Source organism: Pseudochaenichthys georgianus, chromosome 6, assembly GCF_902827115.2.
Source record: "Pseudochaenichthys georgianus chromosome 6, fPseGeo1.2, whole genome shotgun sequence".
Classification (NCBI taxonomy): Eukaryota; Metazoa; Chordata; class Actinopteri; order Perciformes; family Channichthyidae; genus Pseudochaenichthys; species Pseudochaenichthys georgianus.
In genome coordinates, this window is record NC_047508.1 from 19,711,471 (window position 1) to 19,728,588 (window position 17,118).

Consider the following 17,118-nt stretch of genomic DNA (forward strand, 5'->3'; position numbering starts at 1 on the left):
GTCTTTCTTTTTGGTGTCTATATACGCTGGGATCCGGAGTCATGGATGATCCTGCGGTCCTGTGTCCTGGATCGCGAGCGCTGGATCTTGAGTCGTGGCTGTGGTCCTCGATGGATATCCTCGTGGATTCATCTTCCTATTATACACACATGCATTTCCAAACATTTGGACTACCTATGTTGCAAATGTATTATCTTTTCAATTTACACACGGCATCTATTGCACGTCTGTCCGTCCTGGGAGAGGGATCTCTCCTCTGTTGCTCTCCCTGAGGTTTCTCCCATTTTTCCCTTTAAACTGGGTTTTCTTTGGAAGTTTTTCCTTGTACGATGTGAGGGTCTAAGGACAGAGGGTGTCGTATTGTCATACTGATATTCTGTACACACTGTGAAGACCACTGAGACAAATGTAACATTTGTGATATTGGGCTATATAAATAAACATTGATTGATTGATTGATTGATTGATACAACCTTGAGAACAAAATACTGTGGTCACTACCGAAACACTGGATGTTTTGTAAAAAGTAAAGTATATTGACTTATCAAATAAAATGATATGATACTGATTGGTTTAATGTATGTTCAATTTCAACAATCATCAACTCTGGAATCAATATGATCAGTATTATGCATTTTACAAAGAAAAATTGCATTGAGATTGTTATGAATTGTATAAATTGAACTTTGAAATTTGATTACAAATTAAATTGCATTGATTTAATCGCGAAAACCCTCAATAAATATTTGTTAAAATACTATTTAGAGAAGGGAAGGTAAAACAATCTTAACAGGTTAATATAATACTTTTTTACTACAGTGTATATACTATATTTCGGTAGTGACCATTTTTGGTATGGAAGAACATTCCAATACAGTCTGAAAATACGATATAAAAATCTACGGTTATTTGACTAGATATGTGTAATTTAGATATGGTACAAAATATATATGGACAAAGTTTTGGGAAAAAAACATACAACATTTCAAAACTGTTCCAACCTGACTTTGCATCAATTCGGTAGAATGGCCCATCTATGTAATACCATTAGTAGCCTAATGTCAATTTAAGAGCACTCGTATATTCATGATATTTTATGGGGAACCGATCTGATTAGTTGACTGGGGAGCTTTAACTGAAAGGAAACAGACAGAATATCCACAAACTGTATTTATTAAAAGCATTGTATTTGAATCAATGCAATCAGTGGAATCGGAAATCAATATATTGTATTAGAGCAACATTTCGATCTCTTATAGATGTTTGCCAGGCTTTTTTGTCTGATTTCTAACGCCTCATCTGACTCATTTACAACGTTTTGTCAGTCCCAATCAATAATAAGATCAAAAGGCTTTCAAGAAGCTCCTCTGTAAAATGTAAATAAAGGCCATCTGCTCCGATATGTAAACAGCAGCCTGACTCCTCCTATCAGGGCGGCCCTTTTGCTTTGGCCCTCCCCCTCCACAACATCTCTCTGCTCCTATTGGTCAACTGAGAAAAACGTGCCCACGTTTCGGCTTGTCTATCACCTCCTACCGGACGTATGGCCGCCTACCGGAGCGAGGACAAAAACAATCGGCATCCCTCATGCAGTAAAACACAAAGTGGAGGACCCAAAGCTGATTTTTTATATTTAACACCCTTGTCATCGACACAGCCGAAGAAAAACATGGTTTCTCCGGTAACCGTGGTGAGTAATCTGCTTTAAGCATTCTTTGATATTTTCACACACAAAACAGGAATAGTAGTGGGAGCCATTTAGCTACAAGATAACACCACTTCTTAAGATAAGTTATCCATTCTTATTAATGTTTCTCATTAAGACATGTGTTCATTATTGAGGGGCTGGAATAAACTCACTGTTTATTGCATCATTTTAGTTTTTATTTATAGCATAGCATTTCATACTCTGTCGTCGAAGGCCAATGAATGCTCAATACAATAAAGTTTATTTATCAGTAAATAGGAATGTTTGTTTGGTGAATTGAAAATGCCCTCGGACACCCGTGTTGTTGTCTGCGTCGTATGCTCGTTATGTCCTGATATGCGTCTGAATGTGTTGGGGACTCAAAGCAGGAACTTTAATATTCAGCTGTTTCCTCGAAATCTTGACGCGTTTTAGCTGCGACTGAATGCACCGTTCCGTCTCGATATTCCACCAACAAAAGGACGTTTCCACATATTTCCAAAGGCAGCCCCCTGACAAAAAAGCAAACTGTCATGTGACGACCTTTTTTTGGTCTATTTTTCTTTCCCCCCTGTGACGCATGCGCTGAACAGTGCTGTTGTGGCTGCCTTTATTTTCATCTCCTTTGCTCGAGCAATGCTTCAAATAGAATAATGTGTAGACTAATGTTGTGCATTTCCAAAACATAATTTACCCAATGCCACTGTAGGACATTGGCAATTTTGACAAAAAACATTGACAGCTAAATTAATAATTTAGCCGACCTTAGCATCCTCTTACTTTGACAGAGCTGCTATGAAATGTTACCCCATGAGCAGGGGCCAACTTGGCCTGTAGTAAACTCTGACTCTCAGCCTGTGAGAGGAGCCTTTTTGGAGAAATGCTTGCCATATATAAACTGGTTTCCTTAGTGATGGTGATGCTCCCAGGGCTGCTTAACTTAAAGTGAAAGGGAATGCAGAGGCATGTTCTGAGATAAGAACACTGTTAGAAAGGATAAGACCAGTATTCAATTAGAGAAGCCAAGAAGCAAATTACATTAACTATTTAGTGATCATCATGGAACATTACTTTGACCATTGCAAACGAGAGCCAATTAATCATCATTATTTTCCTTTTTTTTGGTTTACTTTTGTATAGGGGTCTATAGATTTTACAGGTCATTCTTATGTTTACGCGTGTATCATGTTTCAGACCCAGGCTAGAAAATGACCCAGAATGACCCAGAACAATTGAATAGATGTTCATTACTCAAGTCTACATGCTGGCGTTTGGTTGCTTTATGACTGGTGCAGAGGTATTATTCTATAACACATAGGTTTGAGCAAGCTCTCTGATTGGTCAATAGGCGTGTTTGATTCCACGATCAAACAACGATCAAATAGAACGTGCCTAATCACAAAGTATCCAGTGGCCTACACACGCCACTAGCCTACCGAAACTACTTCCATGAGCCTACATCGTGTGGTTTCCATAGCGACGTTTAGCGACACACAGCCGCTACACTGTTATACATTGTCTCTCGTTGGAAATCGGTAGCTACAAAATGTCAGATTTTAAAGTTAATTTTGATTTGTTGGGGGGCCTCAGTATTGATGAATGGTTTCGCAGCTACTGGGCTCCATCTCTAGACAACAGAAAGATGTGGAGCAACGCGCTTTTTGCCGGTCCGGGACATGTCATGAAACGGCCACTGGAGGAAAGCTCTTCCTATAACGTAGTCCTACCCGTGAACACCACAGCACCACCTGCAAAAAAGTCTGGCATGGAGTTCATGGAGAGCTGTTTCAAGAATTGCACTTTTAATGGCAGCATGAACATCCACCTTCATTCTGAATCCAAAATGTTTCAGCACCATGGACAGCCTGATTTGATTTGTTCCGCTAATCCCACACAGTGATTACTCAGATATTTAAATAGCCTAATTCAAGAATTGTTTTCAATAAATAGTTTTCAATAAATTGGTTAATAATATATTATTTACTATAATTATATCAATAACTGTAAGCGGGGTAGCAGGAGTGTTCGATTGATCGGCTATCGTTACCATGGGAACTACTTTCTAGGAACTACTTTCTGACGGAGATTAACTCAAGCAGAAAGCGTAGGTTTGGGAGCAAATTAGCCCACATTATGAAATTATTTTACGATATTGTTGATTACAATGATAGTTTGTGTTATAGAATCGCAATCATACACTTGAGGCCGTTCTTGAACTTACTCCAGTACAGGCGTACGAACTTCGGCGCAAGCGCCTCGGTCCTGCCGCAGTACTGTCGTACCAATAATGACGTTCAAGAACGGCCTCTCGTGTATGATTGCTTAAGTGACTAACAGCTGCCTCTTCCTTCCTGGAATGCAGTAACCTAATGAGGTGTTCCTGATAGTTATGCCAGTCACAAAAGTGTAAACATTTGTAATCATTTAAGCATATTCACCACTCATTTTGTATTTTTCTACACAAATATATACTACTTAGACATTCTTAAGTGATTATTGTCTATCTTGAAAGTACATTGATGTGCAGTTAGAAGAGCACAGCTGTAGTTAGAAAATCCTTTGTTTGTTGCTATGAAAGAGGGAGCCATTCCATCCTACTGTGACCCTGCAGTCAATCATTAACCAAATCACTATTTAACAGTGACAGGTGTTTGCAGCCAGTCAGCTGTGCTGTATGTGCTACAGCACTTTTCTTCCGACCAAAAATGATAACAACATTATTTATTTTGTTTGCTTTCCAAATTAGGCAGTATGTTCTTTTCTTTTCTGCTGGCGTCAGCTGACTCACACAGGGCTCATGTCGGTCACTGCAGACAAACTGACGCCTTATTCACTGTGAGAGGAGTTTGTTACAGCTGAGAGGATGCCATGCTGCCTAAACTCTGACAAGTGAATTCAGGTATAAGACACTGAACAGGGAACTAGAGAGAGAGAGAAATAAAACCATTGCACCCACTTCGGACCAGTTTTCCACCAGGCAGTTAAAGTCATCCTTGATGTAACAATGTGATACAGTGCATAAGAGGTAAAAAATAAATAAAATATACCACCCGATAATAGAGCATTTGATGAGAAACAATATCAAAACAATATGATATTTTTTATTCATTCCAAGTTTAAACACTGTTGGACATTTCAGCCGAGTTTAAATAATTAATAAATTGAGATACATATACATAGAGGATTTGAAAGAGTAGCCTTTGTGTGCTTTGGGACATAGGTGTGTCGGATGTACTAACGACTGTGCTCTCTCCTATTGCGGCCCTTTTATTATTGTGTAGATACAGTGAGTTTACATGAACAACAATGGAAAGGGAAACTGCAAAGTATGGCTCGAACACAGTATAAATGGGACCAAAGGTAATGGGAATCTCTGACTTCCCCCCCACCTTCCTCCCTGGAATCTGCGGTCACCCTCCAAATCCCTTACTACAGCCATCTACACATCCCCTGAGTTTTTCCCTCACAAATAATAATCATACATAGTTTGTGTTCTTGGATCTGGAACCTAAATCAATGGGCCTCAGCCGGCAGATCTCAGGTGTGCAAGTATTCCTTTGGTGCACTTTATTAAATTGTAGATAGTCTTTTATGTGTAATGATCAGGACAGTACAATAACAATATGTTGGTTTTCTTGTTTCCCGTGCTTAAGTATCCTCCAGTGGCTGGTTAGACTGGTTAGACTGGGAGTCCTGCCAGTTTCATCTCCTCTGCTCGGCACACATTTGGCCTTAATGGGATAGATACAGTACACACACACACACACACACACACACACACACACACACACACACACACACACACACACACACACACACACACACACACACACACACACACACACACACACACACACACACACACACACACACACACACACACACACACACACACACACACACACACACACACACACACACACACACACACACACACACACACACACACACACACACACACACACACACACACACACACACACACACACACACACACACACACACACAAGCCGGCAAATCAAATGAAATAAAACCCCTCACGTTGCAGGCCTGATGTGATGTTTGATAGCGTTGAAAGTCAAAACTATTTGTCTTCTTCATATAATCTCTGGCTTTTTTGGCGGTCAGGAACTGAATTTCAAAATAAAAATAACCGGAAACAGACGTAGGCCTCTCGGAGTTTAGGATGGCCGAAGACACTACACTACCCATAATCCCCAGCTATCGTTTAGGACTACAGTCCCTGTGATTAATCGTCAAGCAGCAGCTTTTCAAAAATCTTGGAGCTGGGCGTGTCTGACAGCCTGGTTCCTCCGGTTTGTATCCCGTTAATAGTTCTGATCGTAAAGAACCGGGTGATTTGCTACCGTAATTTCTCGTTTGGAATATGAGGAAATGAACTGCGATCTGGTTCTCCCTGCTTGCACACGGTTTGATTGGCTAGCGCTTCTACTGTCAGATGTGCATAAACGTGTTTGATTGGCTGACGCTTCCAGCTCAGCTTCAAAAGTTGAACATTGCTCAACTTTTGAATCCTGGAAATCCCCCACAATGCAGTTCGGCGAAAAGCGAGGCAAAGTGACGTCATCCCCATTCAAAGTCAATGAGCAGAGAAGCGTTGGAAGCGGTGGAAGATTCGTCTAAAGCTGCTGTGTGGACGTACCGTTATTCGGAACCGAGTTTTGCTTCCCAACCCTGCCACTGCGCTACACTTCCCGCCCCGCCCCCGTCTAACTGTACAGAAAGCGGCGAGATGCATTTCCTTAGAAATCGACAAGCAGAACCGAAACTAACATTTCTAAACGAACAATGGCGGACACGTACAATTTGCGAATGAGTTCTGCCTTTTGTAAACTGAATTTATCAATAATTTGTCAATAAATCAGGGCGAAAACCATCACTTGTCCGCCGGACAAGTGAATTGAAAGATCTACTTGTCCGATATTGTAAATAACACGTCCCGGACGGTGGGACGTGTACTTTTTCGCACACTGGGATAATTGTGTGTTATTGGTGAGTAAATAACAGTGTGTTATTTTGAAAAGAATAACAAATTAGAAGGAAAAAAAGATTTAAAAAATACAGATTTCAGTATTCTGAGGCTCTGAGCCCCATTTATTTTCCTCACAGATGGCAACAAAAGTCCGAAATTATACGATTTAAAATAAAAGCAATAATTGTGGCTTGATATTGAGTAAGAACATGTTTTTATGAACCACACAGCTTCCGGTCTTCCACGACCCGACCGGAGAAAAAGACGTGCTGCAGGCACGAAACACATTACCAGTAGAAATACATTGCTTTTAAAATTGTGCTGTGCAACACGACAAAAAGGGGGAAATAGTGTTGGTGAACACGAATCAATAGATTAAAAATCGTGTTGGTGAACACGAAATGCCGTGAGACTGGGTTGTAATATGACTTGATCGCTTTAAACTCCGCACACTGAGCTCTGATTGGTCAGCAGGCAGTGCTTTCACTGAGTTGATCTCTTAGCCTGCAACCTAACCTGCTCCGGAGCAGGTTAGCCACACAGCATAAGTTACCATGGAGATTTAGCCCGCTAAAAAGAGAACCAGCGTCGTAGGACCGGAAACCCCGACTTTCCCCTGAAGTTAGCTCGCTAAGCAAAGATCCGGCTTCGTAGTACAGGCCTCAGGGCAGGCTTGAGGTCAAACATTTAGTCTGATCTTTTTGCCCACAACTTTTTTGAGCAGTTGTGCAATAAGGATCCTCCTTAGGGGTTACTATAGTTCATATCCCAGGAGTGGGTGTAAGACTGGGAGTAACTCTACGTCCGACATAGAACCGAAGGTTAAGACCAAACTAAAGTTATGACTAGTGCACCACTAGACCTAAGCCCTGTATGGGTGTAACTTTTACGCCTAGTATGGAGCAGGCGTAAATCGGAAAGACAGACTAGCATCCATAGTAACGTAAAACAGGCAAGAAGGAAATATAATGATGGCAGTGCGTCTTGTTGTAAACAAGACGCACTGCCATCAATGAAAACAATGAATGAAAACAATGAAAGGGCATTAAGACGAGAGAGTCGTCCGTGATCGAACAAACTCACTGGACATCTATTCGGACAACGAGCTGATGGAGTGCTTTCGTTTCGACAGACAAGCCCTTTTTGAATTAATCGAGGAGATCTCCCCTCAACTACAGCATGGATCAGACCGCAACGCGGCGCTCTCCCCAACCTTGCAGGTGCTGATTGCGCTCAGATTTTACGCTAACGGGCTGCTTTGAATGGAGAAGTTCGAGTGTTAAATGATGTAGACGTGTGTTGCTTGGCAACAATTACTGTTTTGTGTGTATTGACGTGGACGTGGAATCTTAAGAATAGGCGCAGCTACGACCGTGACTAGTCAGGCTTGGTGCACTCGGTGTTAATTTGAATCACTAAGTTGGACGTAGCTAAGCCAGACGTTACATTACATTACATTACATTGCATTTAGCTGACGCTTTTATCCAAAGCGACTTACAATAAGTGCGTTCGACCAACAAAATACAAACTTGAAGAAAACAGAATCATATAAGTACATCAGGTTTCATAGAGCAAAAACATTTCAAGTGCTACTCAACTGGCTTTAGGTAAGCCAGTCCTTTATTAGTATATCAGTGCTTTGTTAATAGTTCTATTGCTCGAAGTGGAGTCGAATGAGATGAGTTTTCAGTCTGCGCCGGAAGGTGTGTAAGCTATCTGCTGTCCTGATGTCAATGGGGAACTCATTCCACCATTTTGGAGCCAGGATGGCACATGCAGGTAGACCAGCCAGGAGGGAGTTGCAGTAGTCTAGGCGTGAGATGACGAGAGCCTGGACCAGAACCTGCGTCGCTTTCTGGGTCAGCTGGGGACGTATCCTCCTGATGTTGTAAAGCGTGTATCTGCAGCAGCGGGTTGTAGCAGCGATGTTTGCAGTGAAGGACAGGTTGTTATCTAGGGTCACACCCAGATTCCTTGCAGTCTGAGTCGGGGAAACAACAGAGGTGCCGATGTTGATTGTTAGGTCAAGAGTGGGACAATCTTTTCCCGGAAGGAAAAGCAGTTCAGTCTTGTCAAGGTTGAGCTTGAGGTGATGAGCAGACATCCACTGAGAGATGTCAGCTAGACAAGCAGAGATGCGTGCGACGACCTCGGTCTCTGAGCGGGGAAAGGACAGGATTAATTGGGTGTCGTCAGCGTAGCAGTGGTATGAAAAACCATGCGGGCTAATGACAGATCCGAGCGAGTTTATGTACAAGGAGAAGAGGAGGGGACCAAGAACAGAGCCCTGAGGGACCCCTGTAGTTAATTGACAAGGGTCAGACTCCGACCCTCTCCAAGTAACCCTGTAGGTGCGGTCTTTGAGGTATGAGGTGATGAAGGAAAGTGCAGAGCCTGAAACTCCAAGTTCTTGGAGAGTGCGAAGGAGGATCTGTTGATTCACCGTGTCGAATGCAGCAGACAGGTCTAAAAGGATGATGACAGAGGAGAGGGAGGCTGCTTTAGCAGTGTGCAGTTCCTCAGTGACAGCAAGGAGGGCAGTTTCTGTGGAGTTAAGACCTCCTTTTTTACGTCCAGCTGGTGCACTCCACTCCTGGAGCATAGAAAATATGACCTATAGTAACCCTTAATTTTCTCTCACCTCCTCACCTCCCACCCTACTGATTTGTTCAATCCTAAATCTAGCTGTCATCTGAATGCTTGTAACCCCATCCCTCTGACTGTCCCCCTCCCAATAGCGTCACTTCCCCATGATTCATCCTGCTTCTTCTTATCTGCCACTCTAAATCAGAGCTTCGCTTTTTAAATCATTTACCAGATGGATGCGAAAGATCAACTGGAAAACTGTCAATTAGGAACCACACACACAACCCTTTCCTTGTTTCACTATAACCCCTTCTTCTTCCTCCCTTCCCTGTCTTTTTTGTCTCCTCCTCATCTCTCCTCCAGTGATCTCAGCTCTAGTGAATCCTCACTCAATTCCTCTCCTTTGAAACTCAACATCCCCTTTCCTCTCCCTCTTCGATTCCCTGGGGCTTTTCCCCCTTAAGCATTTCTCAACCATTGTTGGGTAGTCATTCCAGAGGTGTTGTGAAACCTCTTTGTTTCTTTGTGACCCAGTTGGGCCTCATGTATTTGGACAGAAATACATATGTAGTATCACAGCTTGAAAGATGAAATTGAGACTTCAATATGCTTCACAGTTCTCAAGAGATACTGAGAATGAAGGTGAAACAGGAGAAGGAGAACCAAAACACAACAGGGAGAGTCAACAAATGAAGAGAAGAACAGGTTACAGGAGGTCAAAGGAACACTGTGGAGCCTTTTTTCATTTCCCTTCTTTTTGCTGTTCCTGCAGAGTTTCATTTCAGCCACAAAACACGTGCATGTCTGACACAGAGATACAAACTAGTGACCACAAAGCAACCCTGAAGGCTATTCCATTCTGAACCCTAACCACTTTGCCAAATAAGGAGAAATAGTTGCAGTGCTCTGCTGATTATGTTTCCTTTTTAATCAATGTGAGAAACTGTCCCTCCACCACACACAGTGCTGTCTGCTTTGAAGTGTCTGCTTTCTGTCTTATCATATCTCAAGCCCTCTTCCTTGAAATAAAGGGACTTTTGTTAAATCTAGTTTAAGGCAGAATGTAAATGGTGTCACACGGCTCACTGAATAGGATTCCCTTATGTTAGTGCAACCAGCTATGACAACATAATTAATGTTAATATTGAAACTGCTTACAGGTCAAGAGTGAAGGCCCAAAGCTGGTGCCATTCTTCAAGGCCACCTGTGTGTATTTTGTGCTGTGGCTGCCCACCTCCAGCCCCTCCTGGTTCAGCGCACTGATCAAATGTCTACCCATCTTCTGCCTCTGGATGTTCTTACTGGCGCATGGCTTCAGCTTCCTAGGTGCTAGCTCCAATGCTCGCAAGATCTTTGCTGGCCTCGTCTTTTCTGCTCTGGGCGATGCCTTTCTCATCTGGCAGGAGCAGGGCTACTTCGTCCACGGTGAGCCAAATCCACACTCACTGAGTTGCTTTATTATTATTGTCTACAGGACTTATTACTCATTCATTTTACATCTCAGTTTGGGCCTTATATTTGAATGTTTAGCCCTCATTGAATATGCGAATTGTATCTGGGAACCCAAAGTTAGCTGTAAAGTTTAAATTACCCCCCCCCCCCCCCAAATAAACCTTTAAGACAAAATGATAACACTCAGCACATCTGTTGTAAACATTCCTCATTGATGATTATTATTTACAGACATAACTTCTGGGTTGACTTTGACCTGCTGTTCTTACTTTTTCCCCCTCCTACTTCCTGGGTTTGCCTCCATGCGTGGTAGCTAGTTTGACAAAGCTATTGGCCTCATCTTTTTTGGACCATTAGACCTGTTGTGACATGCTGTTGCAATATCTCAGTGTTTCCAGTTCAAGAATGTACTATGGAGAGTTAAAAAGTTGTCATAACCCATAGAGACATCGGTCAACGCTAAAAATATAACATCCAAGTTGTAATTGCCCCTTATTTTATTGTGTCATGATTCAAGCTTTGACCTACGACGGATAGGTAGGATACAAATGTAAAAAACGTTTATTTACCTTTAAATCATCTTTTCCTGCAGGTCTTCTGATGTTTGCCATCACCCACATCCTGTACTCCTCGGCCTTTGGGATGAAGCCCGTTAATGTGACTGCTGGCCTGGTGGTCACTGCTGTGTCTTCAGTGAGCTACCTGCTGCTGTACCCCTACCTGTCGGGCCCCTTCACCTACCTGGTGGCCGTCTACATTGGTCTGATCGGCTTCATGGGCTGGAGGGCGGTGGCCGGCCTGCAGCTGGCCAACGACCTGTGGACCTGGACCAAGCTGTGCGCCTGCCTTGGCGCCGTGCTCTTCATGGTCTCCGACCTCACCATCGCCGTCAACAAGTTCTGCTTCCCTGTTCCCCATTCACGCGCCATCATCATGGCCACGTACTACGCCGCCCAGATGCTGATCTCGCTCTCTGTGGTGGAGTGCCAGGATGCTGAGAGGGCCAGGAAGAAGGCGTGAGGTGCCGTGGGGCTGGGAATGTAGCAGCCTCCTTTCCTTCAACCCTGAGTGATCATGGACATATCTCACTGCCAGATCCCCGGCCCGCAACCCTCATCTCTGTGTGGCGCTCCCACACGGTTGTTACCATGACAACAGGTTCATTAGATTCTTCACATAGCTATCAGCCTCCTGTCCCTCTAGTAACGGTAGTCTCACACCTGTCGAAGATAAAGTATCTTCAGCCTCTCAATCCATCCTAGAATGGCTGTCTCACAATTTAGTTACCATGGAGACAAGAGTAGTGTTATTTACCTGCTGTATATATAGAGAGTATTATTTTACTTTTAACTGTTATGTTTTAATTTAAGGGGAACATGTCTCTGGGGACCATCAAGGAGTGTGTGGGAGAGCGACTGTGTGTTAGTGCATTTATTTGTGTTTGATTGACATGCCTACCTCGCTTTCCACACAGTCCCATCACACCAAGTGACCACACTGACCCCCACCACGTCACCACACTGAACCCCACCACACACATCTACTTCATATGGTCCAATAACACAAATTAAAGTGACAATAGACGACTTTTCCGCAAACAATGGCACAATCGATAACCTTTATGCAATTAATGCAGTGACTTGGCCAATATGACAAAAAGCCTGCCAACTTTTAGCTACTTTTTCATAGAAAATAGTTGGCAACGCTGCACAGGAAACTGTAAATCAAGCCTTAATTTTCCCAAGGCAGACAGAATTGCAATTGAGGGAAAGCGAGGCTGATAGGAAATCATTCTGAATGCTGGTCGTCATTGCACTACAGTCATCAGATTGCCCACCCTTTAATTCATAATGATAAGTAAAACAGCTTGTCTATTGTCACTTTAACATCTTATTTTTGTTTTGTTTGTGTTGCCTGCCTGAAACCTTGTTAAAAAGGGATTTTTTACCAACTTTCCCTCATTTTGCTTTGTGTTCTCTTGAATTAAGGGTGCTATTCTTAAAATCAGGAGCGTATTCACACCTGCTTTCTGAGTCCTGTGCATTTCATTTAAAACAATTACAAGGCCTTTGTTCACCCCCTTTTTTAATATCCTCAACAAACCCACGTCCAGTCTCTGGATGATTGAATTAGGATGTCATTGAATAACATGTGAAAAATAGGCAATGAGGTGGAAAGCTGCGCACTTTGTTGACTGCAATAACTGCTGTGTATTGTAGATTTAGTGATCAAGAACCGTGGAGGTTGGTTGTTGAAGCTCGGTTCTTTCTACAGGGATGTTATTGACACTGCCCTGTTGTCACAATCAGTACATATTATAGTCCCAGCACACCTCTGTACGCATTTGAACATGCCGTACAGTGCACTTGCTTCTCCTTCTGGTGTCTTTAAGGAGAGTGTTTTTGGAAACTAAGTGCATGTTGAAATGCTCACACACCTGACACCTACGACCCCTGCTGCTTCGGTTATAGGAGAAGTCCACAGGGTTCTCAATGCTGGACTAGATCAGCCGACCCATGCTGTCATTGGCCTGAGACCATGTTAAAAAGACTGAAAAGAAAGGGCTAAGTAACTGGCTGGGATATTTGAATCTATAACCTTCTGTGTATATCTGAGCCTCAGAAAGACTCGCACATAAACATACACATTGCCCCAGGGTAGCCTGAGTGAGAAAATAGGAGATGAGAGTACTGGCTTGTCATGTGAGGGAACAGTTATCCCATTATTCCCAATAATTCCCTCTCAAAGGACATTTAATCAGATTTAATCCCGCAAATCCACCATGACTAATCCCCCGGTTGATTTTTTGTCTTTCATCTATCACACACTTCCCGCTCTCACCTTTCATTTGTTTCACTCTCTGCAACCACTAAACGCCACAATGAAGTGTCTTACAGAAATATTGAAGAAGCATACTGTAACCCCTTCCTCACATGTCTGCCTATATGCATGTTCGAGTGTGTGTGCATGTTTGGAATGTGTGTGTTGCCCTTGGCTGTTGAGTGAACAAGAGGGTACATGTGACAAGTCAGAAAAAGACTAAAGGACAGAAATTCTGTGAACAATCATAGCTTATGTGAAGTAGTAGACACTATTGGATATATTTAATGTATTCTCACAAGGCTTTTAAACTGTCTTTATTCCTCACACTCATGTTTTACAGCATCCCGAAATGTTGAATTAGTTGAATTTGACCTTAATAGTAAGCATTTCGATTGCTGGACAAGCCTTGTTGTGATTATACCCCACCTGTAACCTAAGCTACATCACTGGCATTATGATTATTACCACTAACTGATTGTATACTTGAAAGAAATCAATGTTATCACAAATGTACGCCAACAAATGTAAGTATTGATTACAAAATCATCAAAAAATAGACTTTAAAAATGTGTTTTATGGTTTGGCCCTCATGCACTTTAATGTGATATATTGTGCTGTATATAAAACAAACAGCTATGGAAAAGAAGCAGACCCATGTTGTGGGTTCCTTTTACTCGGTCTATGACCCCTGGAGCTGTCAGTAACACACCCTCATGTGTAACAACACACACACGCACCAAAACATGTCTATGCATCACATCAGCCACCATGACAGATCTGCAGGCAGACCGTGGTGTTGACACTCATCAAGGTTTTTTGAAACAGCTGACCAGTATTTCCTCAATCTCCTTTTGGCCTGTCGGCATGCTGGTCAGCAACATATGTCTGCCTTGTCAGTCAGACAGGTTTCATCAGGGTGTCTGTGTGACCACCCTTCTTCTGCCCCGTGTTTTTATTTGTAGTCCCAGCACTGTTGAAACGCCTCCTCTGCTGTACCCTCTCTTCTCATCTCATATCCAGCCCCCAGCAGAATTTTCTGTCCACAATCAATTTCAGCCTTTGTGCGGAGAGACATCCAGAGTCTTACTAGCTGAAATGCAATTGTCTGCTTTATGCTGTCATAAATCAGGGTTTAATGGAGTTCAAGCAGAGATGCTGGTTAACATGATTGACTATCTAGTATGCATCCTGAATTAAGACCATGAGGGAAGAACTTGATTCAGTCGAGCTGTCTTTGTGGGAGGTTTATGTAAGCACCACTTTCTTTGTTTTCTGCTACATAAAGCTCCCTGACTTTAGTTCCAAATGGCTACATGCCAGAACACACTGAAGTATTTCTGAGACTTTTATGTTATCCAAATTTGGAAGATCTCCAAGAGAGTTGAGTTGAGTTATGCAACAATTCAAATATTGAAGCAGTAAGTTGCCAGTTATTATGCCCATATGCAAAACAGAACCAAAGTTGAAAGCACAAAATGAACGTTTTTATTGAGTGGATCTTAGCAATAGAGGCTTCTCATGTATCAAGCAACCTTTGTTTAGCGGGAGGCAGAGGACCCCCTCGTTGGTGCTGGAGGTCATTTTGACCCCCACTTACAGTAGAAAAGAGGTCATTGTTGAGCGATACCGTAGCTGTAAATTAAGCGAGGAGGTGAAATATGACACACAGGGGAAGACTCTCCTTCCATCCGGATTGTTAGCTGCCATCCTGTCCCCACAGATGGCAGCCAGCAGGCGCATCACTTTACCCCAGCCTGTCAACAGCCCTGTTGTTCTGGTCTTTGTGTGGTAGACAAAAGGGACCTGAGAGAGCTGTGGGAGGCCTGTGTGTGAGTCAGGAGCTGAAACCAGTAACTGAAGAGGGCCCACAGTTTCACTCAGTCCTATGAATTAAAAAAAAGACACTTTTCTTTGATTCAAAGTTCTCTCTATTTCTTTTTGCTGCCGTTTCTCGTGAATTGAAGCTTTGCTGTTGAAGTGCTGTGTCCATTATCGCGCAGCGGCGGTTGACATTCAAAACATAGAACAGTGAAGTTTGTTTATCTTTACACACGCATGACAACCAGCTTGAATCCTCCATGTCGTCCACAGTGATGACACTACACTACAACTGACAGTCCTCCAACATCAGTATAGATTGATACTATTTGTAGTATGTACAATTAATGCAATTTCCTTATTATGATATTAATCTGAATCTACTATGGCCAGAAGAAGTCTTTCAAACAAAACAATCTTTGTACTGTTTTTCTGTCTTAAATAGAGACAATAAAGTTACTGTTTGGATTGTTTAAGCACAAGAAAGCGACGCAGTGACGCATGAATCAGCATTTTTCTTTAAAAGGCATTAATTGCTCTTAAAGTGTTACAAACTGTTTTGAAGAGTAAAAGCCACAAATGTTATATTTTGTCACCGTGGAAAGAGCTGGATTTGTTTTCCACAACACATTTTTTTCTTTGAAGCATTATTTGACTTATTTCTATGAACAAATGTTTTTCTTTTCTACCATTAGAATTGACCTTTGTTGTCCTTGATTTCACTTTGATTTCTTTCTTTCATGACCGTAGAGATGAAATAGTTTCTTTGCTCTGAATGTGAATATCTATTGGAAAAATAAATGCAATTACAATGCAACTTCAGCACAACATGCTTTGGTCTTTCTATTTGTTTTTTGCTGGAATCAAATGTACGCCATTCAAATAGTTGACTATTCAAAATGTTCACTGATATTTATAACTGTTAAGTGTTTCTACAGAAGCTGTTGGCCCTTAGCCTCTAAAGTGCCATTAGGGCAGAAAGGAGTGCAGGACAGCAGCGAGCTCTGTTCTGGTAGACGCTGCACTCTTTTGTCTGGTGGAGGTGGAAATTCTGCTTTCAACAGGCTTTAACTGTTGAAAGCAATCCAGACTGCAACCAATACTTCCTCTTGAAAACCTCTTGTTCTGTCGCCTTTTATTCTCTTTTTTTATAAACAGTGTGTTTATAAAAAAAGAGAATAAAAGGCACACACACATCACATCTAATAGTTTTTCCTGTAGGAACCATGCCAGTTCTGTACAAAAGCGTCTCATTCATTCACAGCCAAGGTCTCACCATCAAAGAACTCCAGTCTTCTACGAAAATGAAACATGTCTGTAATGGCCTTAATAAAACCAGCAGGGTGACATGTCCTTTTACATTATATTACATTGCATTTAGCTGACGCATTTATCCAAAGCGACTTACAATAAGTGCGTTCGACCAACAAAATACAAACTTGAAGAAAACAGAATCATATAAGTACATCAGGTTTCATAGAGCAAAAACATTTCAAGTGCTACTCAACTAGCTTTAGATAAACCAGTCCTTTAGTATATAAGTACTTTGTTAATAGTTCTATCGCTCGAAGTGGAGTCGAAAGAGATGAGTTTTCAGTCTGCGCCGGAAGGTGTGTAAGCTTTCTGCTGTCCTGATGTCAATGGAGAGCTCATTCCACCATTTTGGAGCCAGGATAGCAAACCCACGTGTTTTTGCTGATGGGAACTTGGGTCCCCCTCGCAGTGCGGGTGCAGAGTGCAGAGTGCACGTGCTGGGGT

General features: G+C 42.3%; 1 protein-coding gene across 1 annotated transcript; it reads left to right on the top strand.

Annotated features, from left to right (window-relative positions):
- Positions 1–1,556: 1,556 nt before the first annotated feature.
- On the top strand, positions 1,557–16,192 carry tmem86a (transmembrane protein 86A). Its single transcript, XM_034085057.1, has 3 exons — positions 1,557–1,690; positions 10,428–10,692; positions 11,312–16,192. Exons 1-3 carry the CDS (start codon positions 1,670–1,672, stop codon positions 11,737–11,739), a joined length of 714 nt encoding a protein of 237 aa, XP_033940948.1. The 5' UTR covers positions 1,557–1,669; the 3' UTR covers positions 11,740–16,192.
- The last annotated feature ends 926 nt before the right edge of the window (positions 16,193–17,118 follow it).

Bases quoted from the DNA above. Each gene is read 5' to 3' on its own strand.
- tmem86a (XM_034085057.1), top strand. From the start codon at position 1,670: ATGGTTTCTCCGGTAACCGTG. The intron at 1,691-10,427 runs GTGAGTAATCTG...AACTGCTTACAG, and splicing joins TGGTTTCTCCGGTAACCGTG to GTCAAGAGTGAAGGCCCAAA. The intron at 10,693-11,311 runs GTGAGCCAAATC...CTTTTCCTGCAG, and splicing joins GCAGGGCTACTTCGTCCACG to GTCTTCTGATGTTTGCCATC.